The 16,784-nt window shown below is 40.4% G+C and overlaps 1 protein-coding gene across 2 annotated transcripts in view; it reads right to left on the bottom strand.

Annotated features, from left to right (window-relative positions):
- IL22 (interleukin 22) overlaps window positions 1-14,280 on the bottom strand; it is a 53,504-nt gene extending 39,224 nt beyond the window's left edge. Inside the window, exons 1-5 of one of the 2 annotated variants that reach the window (XM_083366636.1) lie at window positions 13,811-14,280; window positions 13,013-13,078; window positions 12,781-12,921; window positions 12,329-12,394; window positions 10,204-11,278 (exon numbers count right to left, since the gene is read on the bottom strand). In XM_083366636.1, the coding sequence (XP_083222762.1) occupies window positions 11,162-11,278; window positions 12,329-12,394; window positions 12,781-12,921; window positions 13,013-13,078; window positions 13,811-14,005 (585 nt within the window). In that variant the 5' untranslated portion in view covers window positions 14,006-14,280 and the 3' untranslated portion in view covers window positions 10,204-11,161. Of the gene's footprint in view, window positions 1-10,203; window positions 11,279-12,328; window positions 12,395-12,780; window positions 12,922-13,012; window positions 13,079-13,810 lie in introns of those variants that run through there. The other variant, XM_083366635.1, reaches the window with a different exon arrangement.
- Between the last annotated feature and the right edge of the window lie 2,504 nt (window positions 14,281-16,784).

Consider the following 16,784-nt stretch of genomic DNA (forward strand, 5'->3'; position numbering starts at 1 on the left):
AGACTAGCAAAAATGTTTAAAAAATACTTCAAACAACTGTTGGAAATGTAAACAAAGACCAGGTACTTATTAACACATCTAGTGGACATGCTCTAAAGCAAAAAGATTTGGGGTTAAAATACATTTATGGTTGGAGAAGATGACTAAAAAACAAATAGACTTTAAACAAGAATTGTTCTTGTTAGAAATAATAGGAGCTAATTACAAAAAAGATTGCAGATATCTAATACTACATATATTAACAGCAGGAAGAATTGTATTTGCCCAACATTGGAAAAATGAAAACTTACCAACTGAAGAAGTACTAATTAAGAAAATTCTAGAGTGTGCTATATATATAAATAATTTCTCCTTAGTTCCAGATTAGATCTCTCTTTAACAAGCTTCCACCCATTGCATCTTGTCCTGCCCTTCCACCCATTGCATCTTATCCTGCCCTCAGGTGCTTTGTGACAACTCCTCAAGTACCAGAAGGTAGCTAGCATGTAACTCCTATCAGTCTCTTCATTATACTAGTTATTTTCCCAATTGTTGGCAATTCCCCCACCCCAGTCTTGTGTCTGATGAATCTGATAAATCAGCAAATCTGATGAATTCCCCTTCTATCCATCCATCTAAGTCAGTTATGAAGATGTTGAAGAGGACTGGGCCGAATGCTGAGGTTTACCAGCCAACTGCAAATCCATCTGGTGGTGGTACTGTCTATCCCACATTGTTCTATTTTACTAAGAAGTAGGCTATGGTCTATTTTTGTCAAATGCCTTACTGAAGTCCAAATAAACTACATCCACAGAATTTCCCTGATCCTCTAATTTAGTCACTTTATCAAAGATAGCATAAGTGAACATAAGATAGCATAATAACAGAGTTTGAAGGAACCTTGTAGGTCATCTAGTCCAACACCACCACCCCGCCCAAGCAGGAGTCTTTACACCATTTCCAACAGATGGCAGTCCAGTCTCTTCTGGAAAGCCTCCAGTGATGAAGCTCCCACAACTTCTGAAGGCAACTTCTGTTCCACTGGTTAATTGTTCTCACTGTCCAAAAATATCTCCTTATTTCTAGGTGGAATCTCTTCTTGATTAGTTTCCATCTAGAGCCATACACATGTATACATAACCCGAACTTGACTGTTCTTTCTCTGTGTCATATAATATATGTGCGTATATGCATAATTCTGTATTTATTTATTTACTTACTTACTTATTTTTGTCATATTTGTGTAGTGTATATCGGAGGTGGGGACTCTTTGAGAGCTGAATGCAATGAAATTTCATTTTAATGTATGCCAATTAGTGTACATTTAAAGTGACAATACAGTTATTATTCTCCTCTCTTCTCTTCTCCTCTCCTCTCCTCTCCTCTATTCTATTCTATTCTATTCTATTCTATTCTATTCTATTCTATTCTATTCTATTCTATTCTATTCTATTCTATTCTATTCTATTCTATTCTATTCTAATAAGTAATAAGATTTGACAGCATGATCTGTTTTAACAAATCCATGCTGTCTTCTAGTGATTGCTTTCTTCATTTCTTTTCTTTTTATAAATATTTTATTAATTTTCTATTTTTACAATCAAGTGCCTAATAGACAACGTGATGATTGAGTCCATCAGTGATTCCGTGGTATATGTAGGCTTCTTCAAATTAAATCCAATATTACACCCTCCATTATATTTTCTCTTCTTCTGGTAATAGACATTTTTCCACACTAAGCAAATACAACTCTATTAATCACTTCATGTCTATTAGTTAGGATTAAAACCAGTATAGCTGACCCTCTAATACCCACCTGCATCTCTCAGGTGACAAAGTTGTCAGCTAGGCATGTCAGAAACCTGTTCAATATCCCATTTGCTACAGAGTTTGTTTCCCAGTTGATGTCAGGGTAGTTAGTCCCCTTTTACTACAGGGGGGTGTTTCCTGCATACCTTGACTAACTGATTAGCAAAGAGTTCTTCTATTTCCTCCACTTGTTTAGGGGACCTTTAGTGCACACTTATAGCAATGTCATTTATTTTTCCTTTGATATTCATCCAAATACTTTCATCCCTAGTATGATGTGGTAATTCTTTACATACAGTGGAATTTCTCCCCCTCCCCTTTGAATTGGTTCTGTTTCTTTTGAACAATATATATCCTTCTAGCAGTATATCTAGGTCATGGTTTCATTCCACAAGTTTCAGTAATAGTAACAATATCTTTATATTTTTACCCATATAAAACTTGAACAATCAACTGAACTCAACTCAGGAAAACAATCCCATGATAATCATAGCTGTCTCTATTCTTCTCCTGGAGAGGCATAAAGACAATAAGAAAATGTCATATTTACATTACATGTTTCATTGCAGCCAATCATATGCAAATATCCATGGCAGATTCCCAGCAGGCCAGAAGAGGGAAGGAACTTTACAAATTCTCCTCTTGTCATAAGAAACCAGGTGTTGGAGAACTTTGCTGGGTGAAAGTTTGTTTGTTTGTTTCATATATGAAAGAGCATATCAAAAATACAATTATACCACATCTAAAAGTTGCATTATGAATTAGCATAGTACATGAATTGCTCTCTCTAATAAAGGAACCCAACTGTTCTGAAATTGCCTAGCGGTTGAATCAGGATCTAGGTTACATGATAATTTCACAAATGTCATATTGGAAAAAAAAACTCCTATTTCCACCTAGTCTAAAAAATATAGACTGCCACCTACTCAGCAGGATGTGGGATTTCTTCTGAGCATAAGTCTCTATTGCCTGTTCAACATGAGGTTCAGTCATGTTGGTCCTCCACCGTTTAAAAAACCATATGGCTTTTATTTATTTATTTTGCCAGCAGGAAGAAGCAAAACATTTTGCAGTGGAGATATCTAGGGTCTCAAAGACAAGATGGTTTTTTTTTAATACAAGCTATGTTCTATGAATATCCCATCAGATTTCCAAAGATACAACTCCAGAGACCTTTTTGAAGATCAAATCATTTCTACAATATACTCACATGAAGAATGTATGTATGAAAATAACCACATTAAGTAGGGAAATATGCAAATATACCCAAGTCCAATCATCTTGTAAAATTTCATTTTTCTGTACTGTAAAATAAATCTTGGTGAATTTTCTTGTACAGTGCATGAGACAGGATTCAATGATTACAAGCAGTTGCTGACTTTTTCACTTTAGGCTATTAATGATTATATCAGAAGGGAAGAATTTACCCTACAACTGATTATAATATGCTAAACCTATCCATACAATCATCAGTTCCCATGACATATATCAGACACACATCTAGTTTTTCTAATAAGTGGGGCTACCGTATCTGCAAAACTCCATATAATCACTAAATGTTAATAGAATTACAGAAAGCTCCTTCTCTTCGGACTCTCTTTGCAAACTAGATGTAATTATCGTATGAAGCCAACTTTGGATATCCCTCTTTTCCCTCCATCTGTAGAAAGCTGGAGTTTAACAAAATTTGTGGACAGTTTGAATTTCCACTGACAATAAATGGTATCTCAACCTGCACCCAGGCAGAAGAGATCTTAATTTATTTTCTTCCTTCTTCTTACAAAGTATGAGTATCCTGTCTGCCACTCTAGCCACTTACAACACTTAGAAGTACTAGAGGAATCCCATAGTTCAAAACTGCTGATACTCCTTTCTTACATTCTGACGGTTTGTCAATAGAACAAAGTGGGACTTCCAGTTTTGATGTCACAGTGATGCAGGTGCAGGAAGATGGGGCTCTGTCTTTGGCATCTGGTTTCACCCTGCTGGGGGACCCTGGAAAGGGTCAAAAGTCACCCCATAGAGGCAGCAAGCAAGGAGGGGACTATAGTTGATTGCAGGGGTTGTAAGCCCTCTTGTTTGATCTGAGGAAGCCCTCCAAACTGGCAGGGGAAAGACTGGCTGCATTCGCATAGCCAGTCCGAAGCTGCTGACAGCCGAAGTCAGCAAGCACTACCAAGCATCTTTACAGCAATGTGGATGAAAGTGGGTGAGACTTGACCCTTCCTTTATGATTTTAAGACATCTTTCTGAAAATTTGCCCAAAACACTCCCCCTGATGAAAGAGGCAAAGGGAAATTCTGCCCCATTCCCTCAGAAAAGAAAAGTGGTGAATTAATTACTTGGGGAAAATGGTGAAACCTATAAGATATATTTGGAATAAATATATACATACAGCTTTAAAATTTGGGGACTATAAGTGTTTTAAGACTTTTTTTACAGAAAAAGACTTGAAAAGTTTACAATATAAGTTCTGGATCTAAAAACTGAAAAGTAGTGTTGATGACATCTAGTGGTGAATTATGGCACTACTACTTATATATGCCTAAAAGAAACCTGGCTTGAAGCTCAGAATTAGATAAGACTTTGGCTGGCCTTGAAAGCTTTTACTACTGAGAATTTCAGCTGAGAAAAAAGGAACAGGCTTGGGCATTACTTATCTGTGTGGCAGAAATGATATATATTCTAAGTTTGGCCTGTCTGAATTTTGAACATAAATACTGACTTTCAGAACTGTATTGTGGAATTATTTTCTTGTATAAAAAAACATATGGAACACTTTGGATTATAACTCTTGATTGTTAAACAACCTTCAATGGTTCTTTTTTCTCCCTGAACAGAAAGGATATATTTCTTACTGGACAGAAAAAAATGAATTTTACCTATATCTGCTTAGGGGAGACTCAGGAATGGACAGTTGGTTGGATAACTCTATAAAGACTATTTACGGTATTTTTAAAAATAAAAAAATAAAATGGATGTTCCATACTCAGCGTTAAATAATAAAACATCATCTTTAACATTTGTTCCCAGTAACCTTAACTTGCTGTATCACCAAGAAAATACTGATGAAACACAGAAAGAAATTCTCTCTATGATGAAATTAATACAAGAAACAATTACTTTAGCTTGTGAGGTTAATAATAACACAAAGGAGATAAAAGAGCAATTTTCTAACCTAAATCTACAAACTCAGAAAACAACTACAAAGAAGGAACCAGCAACCCAGAAAATAGAAGGAAAACTAGAGAATGCTGACACAAACATTGAGGATCTAAAGGAAGAAGCTAATGGTCAGACTCAGATAAATTGAAACTCAGAAGACACAACAATACTACTGGAAACTAAAAGACATTTAATAAACAAAGGTTTCAGAACATACTGGAACATTACAAGGAAGGAGAGCTGATGGAATGGAAGATAAAGTCATTAACAGAACTGTGGGGAACTGGAGAAGGAAGTAAGTCGTTTAATGAATATCAATGGGCTAACTCTTCCAAAAACACCTTAACCAAATTGTTTCTCTTGTTCCAAATAATATATACAAAAATAGAGGAAGAATTATTTGATGATCCAAAAGCATTGACTTGGAAAGTTAGTTGACAAAGAAAGAAAGCTAGAGTAAGATTGAAGGAAACAGAAGCTTTGACCTATTAGAGGGGATGCCATATTATTAATTAGAGGTTTGAATATGGTTAAGAATAGATTGTTAAAATAGAAGTATTATTATAAGTAGACAGGATTTATAATCAGATTATTATATCTTAGTATAAAAGGGAAATAAGAATATGTTAAGAATTTTGAATAAGGGATGCTTTTGGTTGCCCAAATACAACTTGTTTCAAAATTATAAATGATTGGAATACTTTGAACATGGATGGGAAATTAAAATTGAAAAAGTGAAAATAGAATATGGATTAAATAAGTGGAAATTGAGTGCAAATGCAATTAAGCTATGCTTTGGTTAGAAAAGATATTTTAAAATGATATTATTGATATTATTAGAAAAATGTAATAAATGTTGATATACAATTGTATGTTTACTAACACTAATAAGAATTGTATTTGCTTGATACGGAAAAATGGTTATTACAAGAAGAAGAGTGGATGTACTAGCGGGTGTAATAGTGGACCTAGTTGGGAGAAGCTTATATGTACCACAGAATTACTAATGGATTCAGTCATCACGTTGTCTATTGAGCACTTGTATGTGAAAATAGAAAATTAATAAAACATTTATAAAAAAATAGAACAAAGTCAACAAATTGAGCTTTGGGGGGATTTTTTTCTTTTTCAATACTCTTCACAGCAACAGTTGTGGGGAGCTAACATTTTTTTAGAAAAAAAATCTTTTGAATGTAAGGTCGAAGGAGATTAAATATTACTACATAAACTCATGTGTTTAAGATTAGCACTCCCATAAATAAGATTTACATTGCTATCATTTAATTGATTACATAAATAGTAAAAAGTTATGACTCTCATGATGATCATGGAAACACATATATGGGACACATTTCATGACACAAGACTAAATGTCAGGCAAGGAATGTTTAGCCGTGCAGAGGTATTTGGCAAGGTATTTGTTTTATTTATTTATTATTTGTTTGTTTCAATTATTTCTTTCAATCCCGTTGAAGAGCTGAAAACCTACATCTACTGCTGAGAGCCATTTCTAATCCATATTCTTTAGACTGGATTATTTGGAGGAAAAAGCAGCAAAATAACTTCAGAATTACTGGGAAACTACACGACTAACCGTCACAAGCTGTGTCCTTCAGATTACATTATTTATTTATTTTATTTTTTTATTTTAATAAACTTATATACCACCCTTCTCCCGTAGGACTGAGGGCGGTTCACAAGGTTTTTTAAAACAACACAACAAATTACATAGATTAAAAACAATTAAAATGATTACACTAACCTTGAAACTAAAAACCCCAATAACAATTAAAATACAATTAAAACCCCAATTAATACCCTCAGTCCAGGCCAGAAAGCTCAAAGAGCCAGGTCTTCAGGTCCCGGCAGAATGAGCAAAGGTCAGGGGAAGTCCTAAGCTCTACAGGTAGCTGGTTCCAAAGGGCCGGCGCACCCACAGAGAAGGCCCTCCCTGTATTGGGTATTGTCCGCCGGCAATCTTTTACCAGCGGTACCCTGAGAAGACACTCCCTGTGGGAGCGCACAGGACAATAAGCTATTTAAAACTGCTCAGATTATTAGAATATGCAAAATGTCTCTCCCACCCACCCTCAATAGTACAAGTAGTCCTCAACTTATGACCAGAATTTCCATTGCTAAGCAAGGTGGTTTTTAAGTGAGTGGTGCCCAGTTTTATGACTTTTTTGCTGCATTTGTGAAGAATGAAAAGACTGGAGCAAAGAAAACAAAGTGGTCCAGACTGTTGTGTTGGTTCCAGAATCAGAGGCGACACAGGTTCAGGAGCTAAGTTGTTTATTGAGAAACATGGCCGAACTGGGGAACAAAGGATTTCAGCCCTCACTTATACCTGGTCAGGTAACTGCCTGGCCAATGGGCTAAAATCCAAGTGTCCTGCCGGCTGGTCAGCCAATCCCTTTAAATCCTGCTCTCCCGCTGAACGCTGTCCCCTTGTTCTGGCTTCCCGCCGAACGCTGTTCCTGCTCGGAGCTGTCCAGCTCCACACCTCCTTAATTCACTGACCCACACATGTATGCAAAACCTGCATACACTACACAGACAGTGCTCTTAGTTTATCCCCCCTATTTCAATAGCTGCCCAAAAGTAGAATTCTTTGGTCAGAGTAGATCAAAGAAGACCACTGTTATGTCAGAGCTGGCTATTAGTTAATAACACAATTCCTATTCAATGAAAGCAAAAAAGCTATTTGGCATTTCCTTCCCATCCCCACAGTCAGTGGTCAATCACGTACAATCAGTTTTTAAAAGCATGTCATCTCAGTAATAGCCTCCCCCATGGTTTACTGCCAGCACCTGATAGTAAGCAATACAAATGAGACTTGGAATGAAGGGTTGCATCGTGGAGTGATCCCAAGAGAGGGACTGGACAAAATAATGAAATGACTATTAGAAGAAATTCCTTCTTCTCTTTTATCCCTGCCACCCACTGGTGATATTTCAAAAACTAACATCATATAGAACTCATAAAATGTAGCCAATCGAGATATATTATACTGTTGACTTTTTATTGCTAATTTTCAAACATTAAACAAATCTAATATTCATTTATTAAAAAAATATGTACATATGTGAACTTATAGTTTCAAATGATATTTTAATAACATAAATAAATCATATCAAAATGCATAATTCCTATAAGAAAACAGTCACTAAACTTACACAATTATATCATATGGCCTCCATGACGACCATGGACCTGACCCAGGTAATTCAAGGCCCGACTCATATGGGGGGTCACACTCTCGACCTGGTGTTCCTGTCTGGACAATGGTTGGATGATTTGGGAGGGGGTTTACCAGTTGTTACTCCCCTGTCATGGTCTGACCATCATCTCCTACGACTGGTCTTCCATTATGCCACCCCCCGCTGCTGGGCGGCGGAACCAACTAGATGGTTCCGTCCCAGGCGCCTAATGGACCCTGAACGGTTCCAGATGGCGCTTGGGTCTATACCTATCACCCTCACTCACAGCCCAGCTGATGTCTTGGTGGATGCCTGGGAAAGGGTGGCCATTGAAACACTCAACTGTGTTGTACCCTTGCAACCTCTGACCCGACGCAGATCCCGTTGGGCTCCATGGTTTTCTGTGGAGCTCCCGGAGATGAAACGTCGGAGACGGGGTCTAGAGAGCAGTTGGAGGTCCAGCCGTTCCGAATCTGACCAATTGCAGTTAAGAACCTTTATAAGGTCTTATCTTGCTGCGATGAGGACGGCGAGGGCTAACTACTTCGCCGCCCTCATCGCGTCTGCAGATAATCGCCCAGCCGCCTTGTTTAGGGTGACTCACTCCCTTCTTAACCAGGAGATGAGGGAGGATCCCTTACAGGGACGGGCCGAGGAGTTTAGTCATCATCTGACGGACAAAATTGCTCAGATCCGGGCCAGTTTGGACTCTGACTGGGTGGAGTCTGACGTAGAGGAATCGGACGGTCTTGAGCATGTTATCTGGACTGAATTCGATCCTGTTTCCCCTGATGATGTGGACAGGATCATGGGGAGGCTGAGCTCCACCACTTGTTTGTTGGATCCGTGCCCCTCCTGGCTGGTTTATGCGGCTCGGGAGAGGACACGAGACTGGTTCCAGGCAGTAATAACTGCTTCTTTGAAGGAGGGTGTCTTCCCCGCCACCTTGAAGGAGGCGGTGGTGAGACCACTCCTCAAAAAGCCTGCCCTGGACCCAGCTGTTTTAAATAACTATCGTCCAGTCTCCAACCTTCGCTTTTTGGCGAAGGTTGTTGAGAGCGTGGTGGCACATCAGCTTCCTCTGTTCCTGGAGGAAACTGATTATCTGAACCCATACCAATCGGGTTTCAGGCCCGGGCACAGCATGGAGACGGCACTGGTCGCGCTGGTGAATGATCTCTGGTGGGCTCGGGACAGGGGTTGCTCCTCTGTCCTAGTCCTATTAGATCTCTCAGCGGCTTTCGGTACCATTGACCATGGTATCCTACTGCGATGTCTCAGGGGGCTGGGAGTGGGAGGCACCATTTTACGGTGGTTCTCCTCCTATCTCCTGGGCCGCTCGCAGTCGGTGTTGACGGGAAGGCAGAGATCCACCCCAAGGGCTCTCGCTTGTAGAGTCCCTCAGGGGTCGGTTCTCTCGCCCCTCCTGTTCAACATCTATATGAAGCCGCTGGGCGAGGTCATTCATGGTTTCGGGGTGGGGTATCATCAGTACGCTGATGATACCCAACTTTTTTTCTCCACCCCGAACCAATTCAGTGATGCCCTTGCCATGATGTCCCGTTGCCTGGAGGCGGTCCAGGTCTGGATGGGGAGAAACAGGCTTCGTCTCAATCCTGCCAAGACTGAGTGGCTTTGCGTACCGGCATCTCGGGCTAACCAAACTATTCCACCTTTAATGATGGGGGGTGAGATGTTACCCCCCGTTGATAAGGCTCGCAACTTAGGCGTCCTCCTGGACTCACGGCTCAATTTTGAAGATCATATACGAACCGTGACCAGGGGAGCTTTTGCCCAGGTTCACCTGGTCTGCCAGTTGCGACCCTACCTGGACCGAGATGCCCTACGCACAGTCACTCATGCGCTCGTGACCTCCCGTTTAGACTATTGCAATGCTCTCTACATGGGGCTGCCCTTGAGAACCATTCGGAGACTACAACTGGTGCAGAATGCGGCCGCACAAGTTGTGATGGGGGTTTTCCGATACTCCCATGTAACACCTCTACTCCGTGAGCTGCATTGGCTTCCGGTTGCCCTCCGGGTGAGATTCAAAGTGCTGGTGATGACCTATAAAGCCCTAAATGGCTTGGGTCCGGGATATTTGAGGGAACACCTGCTGCCAGCATCAAGTTCCCTTCGTCCAGTGCGCTCGCAGAGGGAGGGTCTTCTCAGGGTGCCGCCGGTAAAAGATTGCCGGCAGATAACACCCACGGAGAGGGCCTTTTCTGTGGGTGTGCCTACCATCTGGAACCAGCTGCCTGTGGAGCTCAGGACTGCCCCTGACCTACGCTCATTCCGCCGGGACCTGAAGACTTGGCTCTTTGAGCTCTCTGACCCAGGCTGAGAATTTTAACTGGGGTTTTATTTTCAGGGATAATTTAATCTTTTAATTCTCTTTTAACTTTGTATTTTATATTGATATAATTTTAAAATGCCCTGTAAACCACCGAGTCCTTCGGGAAAGGGCAGTATATAAATCTAATAAAATCTAAATCTAAAATCTAAATATATTGCTTAAAATATAATATTTAAAAGTTACAAACTATATCATAGAATATTCCTATAAATACATGATAAATTATATCAAAATATATCAAATATATCAAAATATAACAATAAATTATTAGGTATATCCAGTGGTAATACTCAGTAAAATGCTATGGCAAATGTATAGTGATTCTTTGAAGATAAGTACTGTTAGTAGGTAAAATATTCTCCAAAAATTATTCAGATACTTAAATAAATAAAATTGTTTGACTTATCAGGATGCTATCCGAAATTCCACTTTTATAATTTGGCAAATTGTTACTTATTCAGTTATAGCTCCAAGGGAGACATTCGTTTCATTGGACCTATCTGAAATCTCAAACTGCAGCATCCGAACGTATTTATAAATTTTTTGTATCAGATGAACAAAGATTTCTGGAAATTGACCTTAACATTGACTTATAATATGTATTGCTTTTTCTCCAGTATATGAAAAACATATAATAAATTTGATGATCCACTCAGTTCTTGTTGCCCTGGTGCCCGCTGCTTGCTTTCTTTGAAGTGCATGCATTCTCCAGATAGTCAAACAGCAAATCAAGTTCACCAACTACTTTGTTCATTCCATTCTCTCCCAACTGAAAAATCAAAGCAAAAGTATGGTCTTCAACAGATCCAAGTATACATTGCTTTGCCTAGAATTTATTTGGTGATGGGAATTATTTTTATTAAGGGCTCTACCTAAACTAGTATGGCAAAATATTACTTGTTTGTTTTGACGTATAGCAGGTAGGGTTTTTTTGTTTTGTTTAGGTCTTTTGTTCTATAAGATCAGTTGTGTGATCCTATATGATAGAAGACATAAGGGATACGGTCAATTATCAAGCCTATTCAGGGTAATCCTGGCCTTGCAGAACCTGTGACCACCTCTGTGAACTTCAGTAGTAAAGTTAAAATAATTCTGCTATCTCATATACATGACATCAAATAAAATGTAATCAAAAATTATAAAAAGATTTGCGATTTTAAGATATCCTGTGGTCAGACTAAGAAAGCATATGCTATATTAAATATATTTGGACTTCAAACTGTCATAATGCAATCCCATAGCTACTGTAGATTTTGACTGGACTTAATAGATGTGAAAGCATGAAAGACTCTTTAATCCATAAATTGGAGAGTTAAATCTCTGTTGAAAGAAGATCATAGCTCCTCTGACTGTTACCTGTAGTGCATTTTTACCTGCATCACGTAAAAAAAACCCTTCCCAATATATTGCAAAGAGAGAGCTGTTGCATTTGCCATCACCAAGATTATTGCTTTTTTGCTCTGATATTGCTTCCTATCATAGTGAAAATATGCAACAGTTCAAAGTTTGGCAAAATAACTTACTCAAATGAAAACTGAAAATCAGAATAGGAGATGTTGAAAACAGCTGAAGAAATGGAGGGTGAAGGAAGAAATACAAATAATATGGATGCAACTATAAGGTGCTACATGTCAACTTTACCCAATTTCAGTCTTGCACTGTCTTGATTTAACATGGTCTACCTTTTCTCGAATAATATATCCACAGCCCCTGAAAGCTGGTCAGAACTATTCTAGACATTTAATTCAACCTTCCATAGTGACAAAAATAGGCAGCATACCTCCATTGCTCTCATCAATCTATTCTTAAATTAATGTACCTGTTCTAATTTGTCTTTCATTCTTTTCAAATGTCCTTCTATGTATGTTTTATCTTCCAGTGGTTTCTGAAAAGGAAAGAAAAAAATATAACAATGTGGTTTGTGTTGAACTTCAGAAATCTTGGATGTTTTGATTTGAGGTTTCCTCTGTTAGTGTTATCAGCACTAGAGCTATGGTGTTAGATGTAGTTGAGAGGTAGATGTACTGTAAAGGCCAACTCTATTTGCAGTTTGAAACCATCCAAAAAAGAAAATTAGATATAAAGAGGAAGATTTAAAGAAAGTTGAGAAGAAGGGATAGAGAACAAATAAAAACCATTTGAAGTTTTTTTGAAACTGGCATTTCCTTTACATATGCTGAAATATTCCTCTCACCATCATCTGAAATGAAATGATCTGAATTCTGACAGGAGAGAAGTATCTGCCCAATACACAAATCTTATGATGCTTACACAGTCACGCAGTTCCACATTCAAATGCACCAAAAAATATATTACTTCTTGGAGACTGGGATATTGGTTCTTCAGGTTATAGAGGACGTGTGTGAGCACAATATCTGTTACTCTTTTCATTAAGTAGCAACGTTCATTCCTCTGCAAGATCAACAGGCAAAAAATAGAGATTGGACTATGCAGGAATAAGCATGTTAAGAATAATTAATGCATGTTTAAAATAGAGTCTCACCGTGATGTTGGTATATAGATGCTGTCCCACAAATCTGTTATCTGTGTCCTTATCGTAAAGCCTTGCCTGATAAAAGAAACAGGAAAACTGTAGTGCGGAAAATGAGCCTTTAACTTTTTGAAAGTCCTGTTTTGTAGCTACCAATTTACTGGAACTGCAATAGCTTTCTAATTTCACCAGGGAATTGTAGAAACCAAGAAAAAGGTAGAAATTTAAAAAACACATTTTTATTTGAGCTAGCCATTTGAATTTTTTAAAAAATATATACGGTGGCTGATTTCTGCATAACTTGGTAAGCAATGTGCCATTACTGACAAACCATGGCAGAATCACAAATTGTGCTAAGCCAAAATCACACAAACCAATAGGAAAACCTGGCAAAAAGAGTAAAACCTACCAAAATAGGAAATCTGAGGAATTTGCTGGTGAATTCTGACATGGAAATCACAATATATTGTAAATATTTAACAAATCTGAAATTTGCAAGATTTATAGACAGAAAATAACAGTAAGTAAAATTATATGGCTAACAATGTACAGAAAGCCAATAAAGAAATAGACATGTACCAAGCTGCTACCAGATTGCCCAGCAGAGACTTCTGGATATGTTCTACTGAGTTATGGCTTTTCCAAATTATACATATTATAAGTGCAATTTGGAAAACCCTAACTCACCAGGACATATCCAGCTATCACAAAATTAAAAAAGGCAGAAAAAATGGATGCAAACCAGAAAATACACAATAGAAAAGTCCAATAGCCAATACTCTGGCACTGTGCAAAGCCCTCTGGTTTTACCTGTTTGGCCACGCTATAGGTCATGTTCTTGATGGTGATCCTCTGAAAGTGGTGTTGGCTGAGGCTGCAGGAATTGTTATTTAGAGTGCCTGTTTGCTTCAAGGGCAAAGGACTTGCAACAGTGAGGAGGAAGAAGTAATAACAGCAGAACCCCCAAAGAAGAGAGCATCTTATCCAATTCTTCCATGCATCCATAGTTCCAAAAGAATGGCAGTCAGCCCTGGAAAGTGTCAGCTACAGCCTTAGACTTTTTAATAGACACAGAAAATTAAGATTATCCCAAAAAGATACATAAAATGAATAGTCATATCTATAAAACATGCAAGGCATATACATTAGTACTTACCTGAACTTTTTGGATGTAATTTAAAACAGATGAAGATACTCTTATATATATGTGTGTGTGCATATCCATTACTACTGTGCTCAGACAGTAGAGATGAGTTAAAATGACATCATCAGGTCTTGCACTTTCCACTTCCTGACAATTTATTAACCTCAACATTCAAAAAAGCCACAGATACAGTAAATTACTTATGAAGTGTCCCAATTGGTGATGGAGGGGGCAAAAAGGGGTTTTGTTACCTTGATACATGCAAGTTAAGGTCAACCTAAATGTGATATCACAGTTTAAAAATGCAAATTACAGGCGGGAAAGACATTATATCTGGGTCAGGCTCACAGCAAAGGGTTAAAACCTCTCTTGACTTTTTTCCCATCAAGATCATTGCCACAGGTCTGCTATTAGACCTTTTGAAAAGATAACTCACAAACTGTTGGAAATTCCAAATATCAGTGATTCAGTTCTGGTGGTTGCTAGAATTGCAGACAATATATGCTATAATATGGAAGAATCTCTCTGTAGAAATGGGACAGGCCTGCATTTTGTTAGCTTTTTAAGAGGTACTAAAACCAGAATTGTTTAGAGAGCTTACAAAAAATGAATGACATCAGTAGTTATAGTGTATACCTTTTTTAATGAAAATTATCAGCACTTTTGATAAGTGATGTCATAATGATAATGATAACTTTATTGTCACTTTGAATGTACACCAATTGGCATACATCAAAATGAAATTTCGTTGCATACAGCTCTCAAAGGGTCACCACCTCCGATATATACTCCTTGTTCATGGCCCGCTCAAATTTCACATTGTCCATTTTAGTCTCTAGGGAGTGAACGATGGCAAACGCCTCAAATTCGCTTGTATTCTGACAACCTTGCCTTCTTTCCTTTTTCTAATCCTGACTCTTCCACCTTTTCCTTAAAGAGGCCTTGCTTCTTTTCGCCCCTGGAGCATGCTGCTGCCACCACCAACTCCTCCAAAAACCTCCCTCTCTTCCTCTGGGCCTGCCGACAGCCTCATCCAGTTCCTTCACTCATAAGCTCCAGGTCCTCTCCTCCTCTGCCTCCTCTGGAAACAGCCCTGATTTGCAATACAATCCATCACTAGGCCAGCAGTCAGATCTTGCTGCTGGTAGAACAAATTCAAACAGCACCAATGACTTTTAACGGTCTTGCAATGTATGCCTCCCAGCATACACAAAGGACAGCACAGCAGGAGGCTGATGGTGCAGATCAGCAGAGGGGCTGAACAGCTCACTCAGGATAAGCCTAATGACTTAAGCTGTTGACAACCCCAGGCATGGTCAGCCTGGTGGGAAGCCAGGATCTACACCCATTGTCACCTGCACTGGCAGGAAGCCCAGGTTTGAACTGATTGGATGCCATCCACCTGGGCAGGTACAAATAGACGCCAGGCTTCCCTGTTTCCCCAGTTCGTTCTGTTCAGAATAAACTCATCTCTACCGCAGCTCTGTGTCTGTCTCTATGTGAAGCACGCGACGTTACACTGGCGACAAAGGTGGGATCCTGCTCCGGAAAACGCTAGCCGCAGACGAAACCCCATCGGCAGCTCAGGACCCGACGCAGGACGACCCCGACCGAGGTAATGGCACAACTGGGACAATACCCCATTTTCAACAGCAACCGCCCTGAGGAGTGGGAGGCGTTCGTAGGTCAGCTCGAGTGCTACCTACGGGCGAATGGGGTCAAGTATGACCGACAGAGAGCAGCGGCGCTACTCTGCAGCTGTGGCACGGAGACGTACCAGCTGGCGGTTCGCTGTGCGCGGGGTACAGCGAACTGATATCTAAGCTAACGGAACACTTTAAGCCCGAAACATCAGAGATAGCTTGGCGGTACCATTTCGAGAAACGGGACCAGCGTCCAGGCGAGACCGCGAAGCAGTACATGGCTGCCCTGCGACAAGCGGCGAGACTCTGCAACTTCGACAACCTCGAAGTCCATCTGCGGGATCGGATCGTCTGCGGGCTAAGGGACCGGAAGCTGCGGCAGAAGATGTTTGCCAAGCAGAAGCTGACCCTTCAGGATGTCCAGGAGGAGTTCCTAGCCTGGGACGTAGCGGCGGAGTCCGACGCAAGGGAGAACGGGACCATCCATCAGCTGTCCAGCCACGACGATGCAGAAGGGGGAGACTTCGAGGTGGACGCCATCCACCGCCAGCAGCGATCAACCACCTATTCCCGGGACCGCATGAAGGAGCAGCGCCCAGCGACGGCCGAGCAGCGGTACCAGGAGTGCGGATGCGGAACAAGCGGCCCCTGGTCTACCCAGTTCTTCGGCTGCAGCACCCATCACTCCCGATCTACCCAGCAGTGAGGCAGCGGCCCCAGATCTACCCAGCCCGGCTCACTTGGGCAACACCGGTCTACCCCGTGCATCGGCTGCGGGGCAGGAAACTCCAACCGGTCTACCTGTTGCGCCAGCTGCGGAGGACAGCACCCCCGGTCTACCTGCCATTTCAAATCGGCAAAGTGCAGAGCGTGCGGGAAGACCGGCCACATCACGGCGGTCTTTCGGGGCCGGCCAAGGGACAGTCTGCACGAGGTGGAGGCGGATTTCCAGCTGGCCACAGGTACAGGGGAGAGGTCACCGAGGCTTACGGTTAGC

Source organism: Vipera ursinii (genome assembly GCF_947247035.1).
Source record: "Vipera ursinii genome assembly, chromosome: 6".
NCBI classification, from domain to species: Eukaryota; Metazoa; Chordata; class Lepidosauria; order Squamata; family Viperidae; genus Vipera; species Vipera ursinii.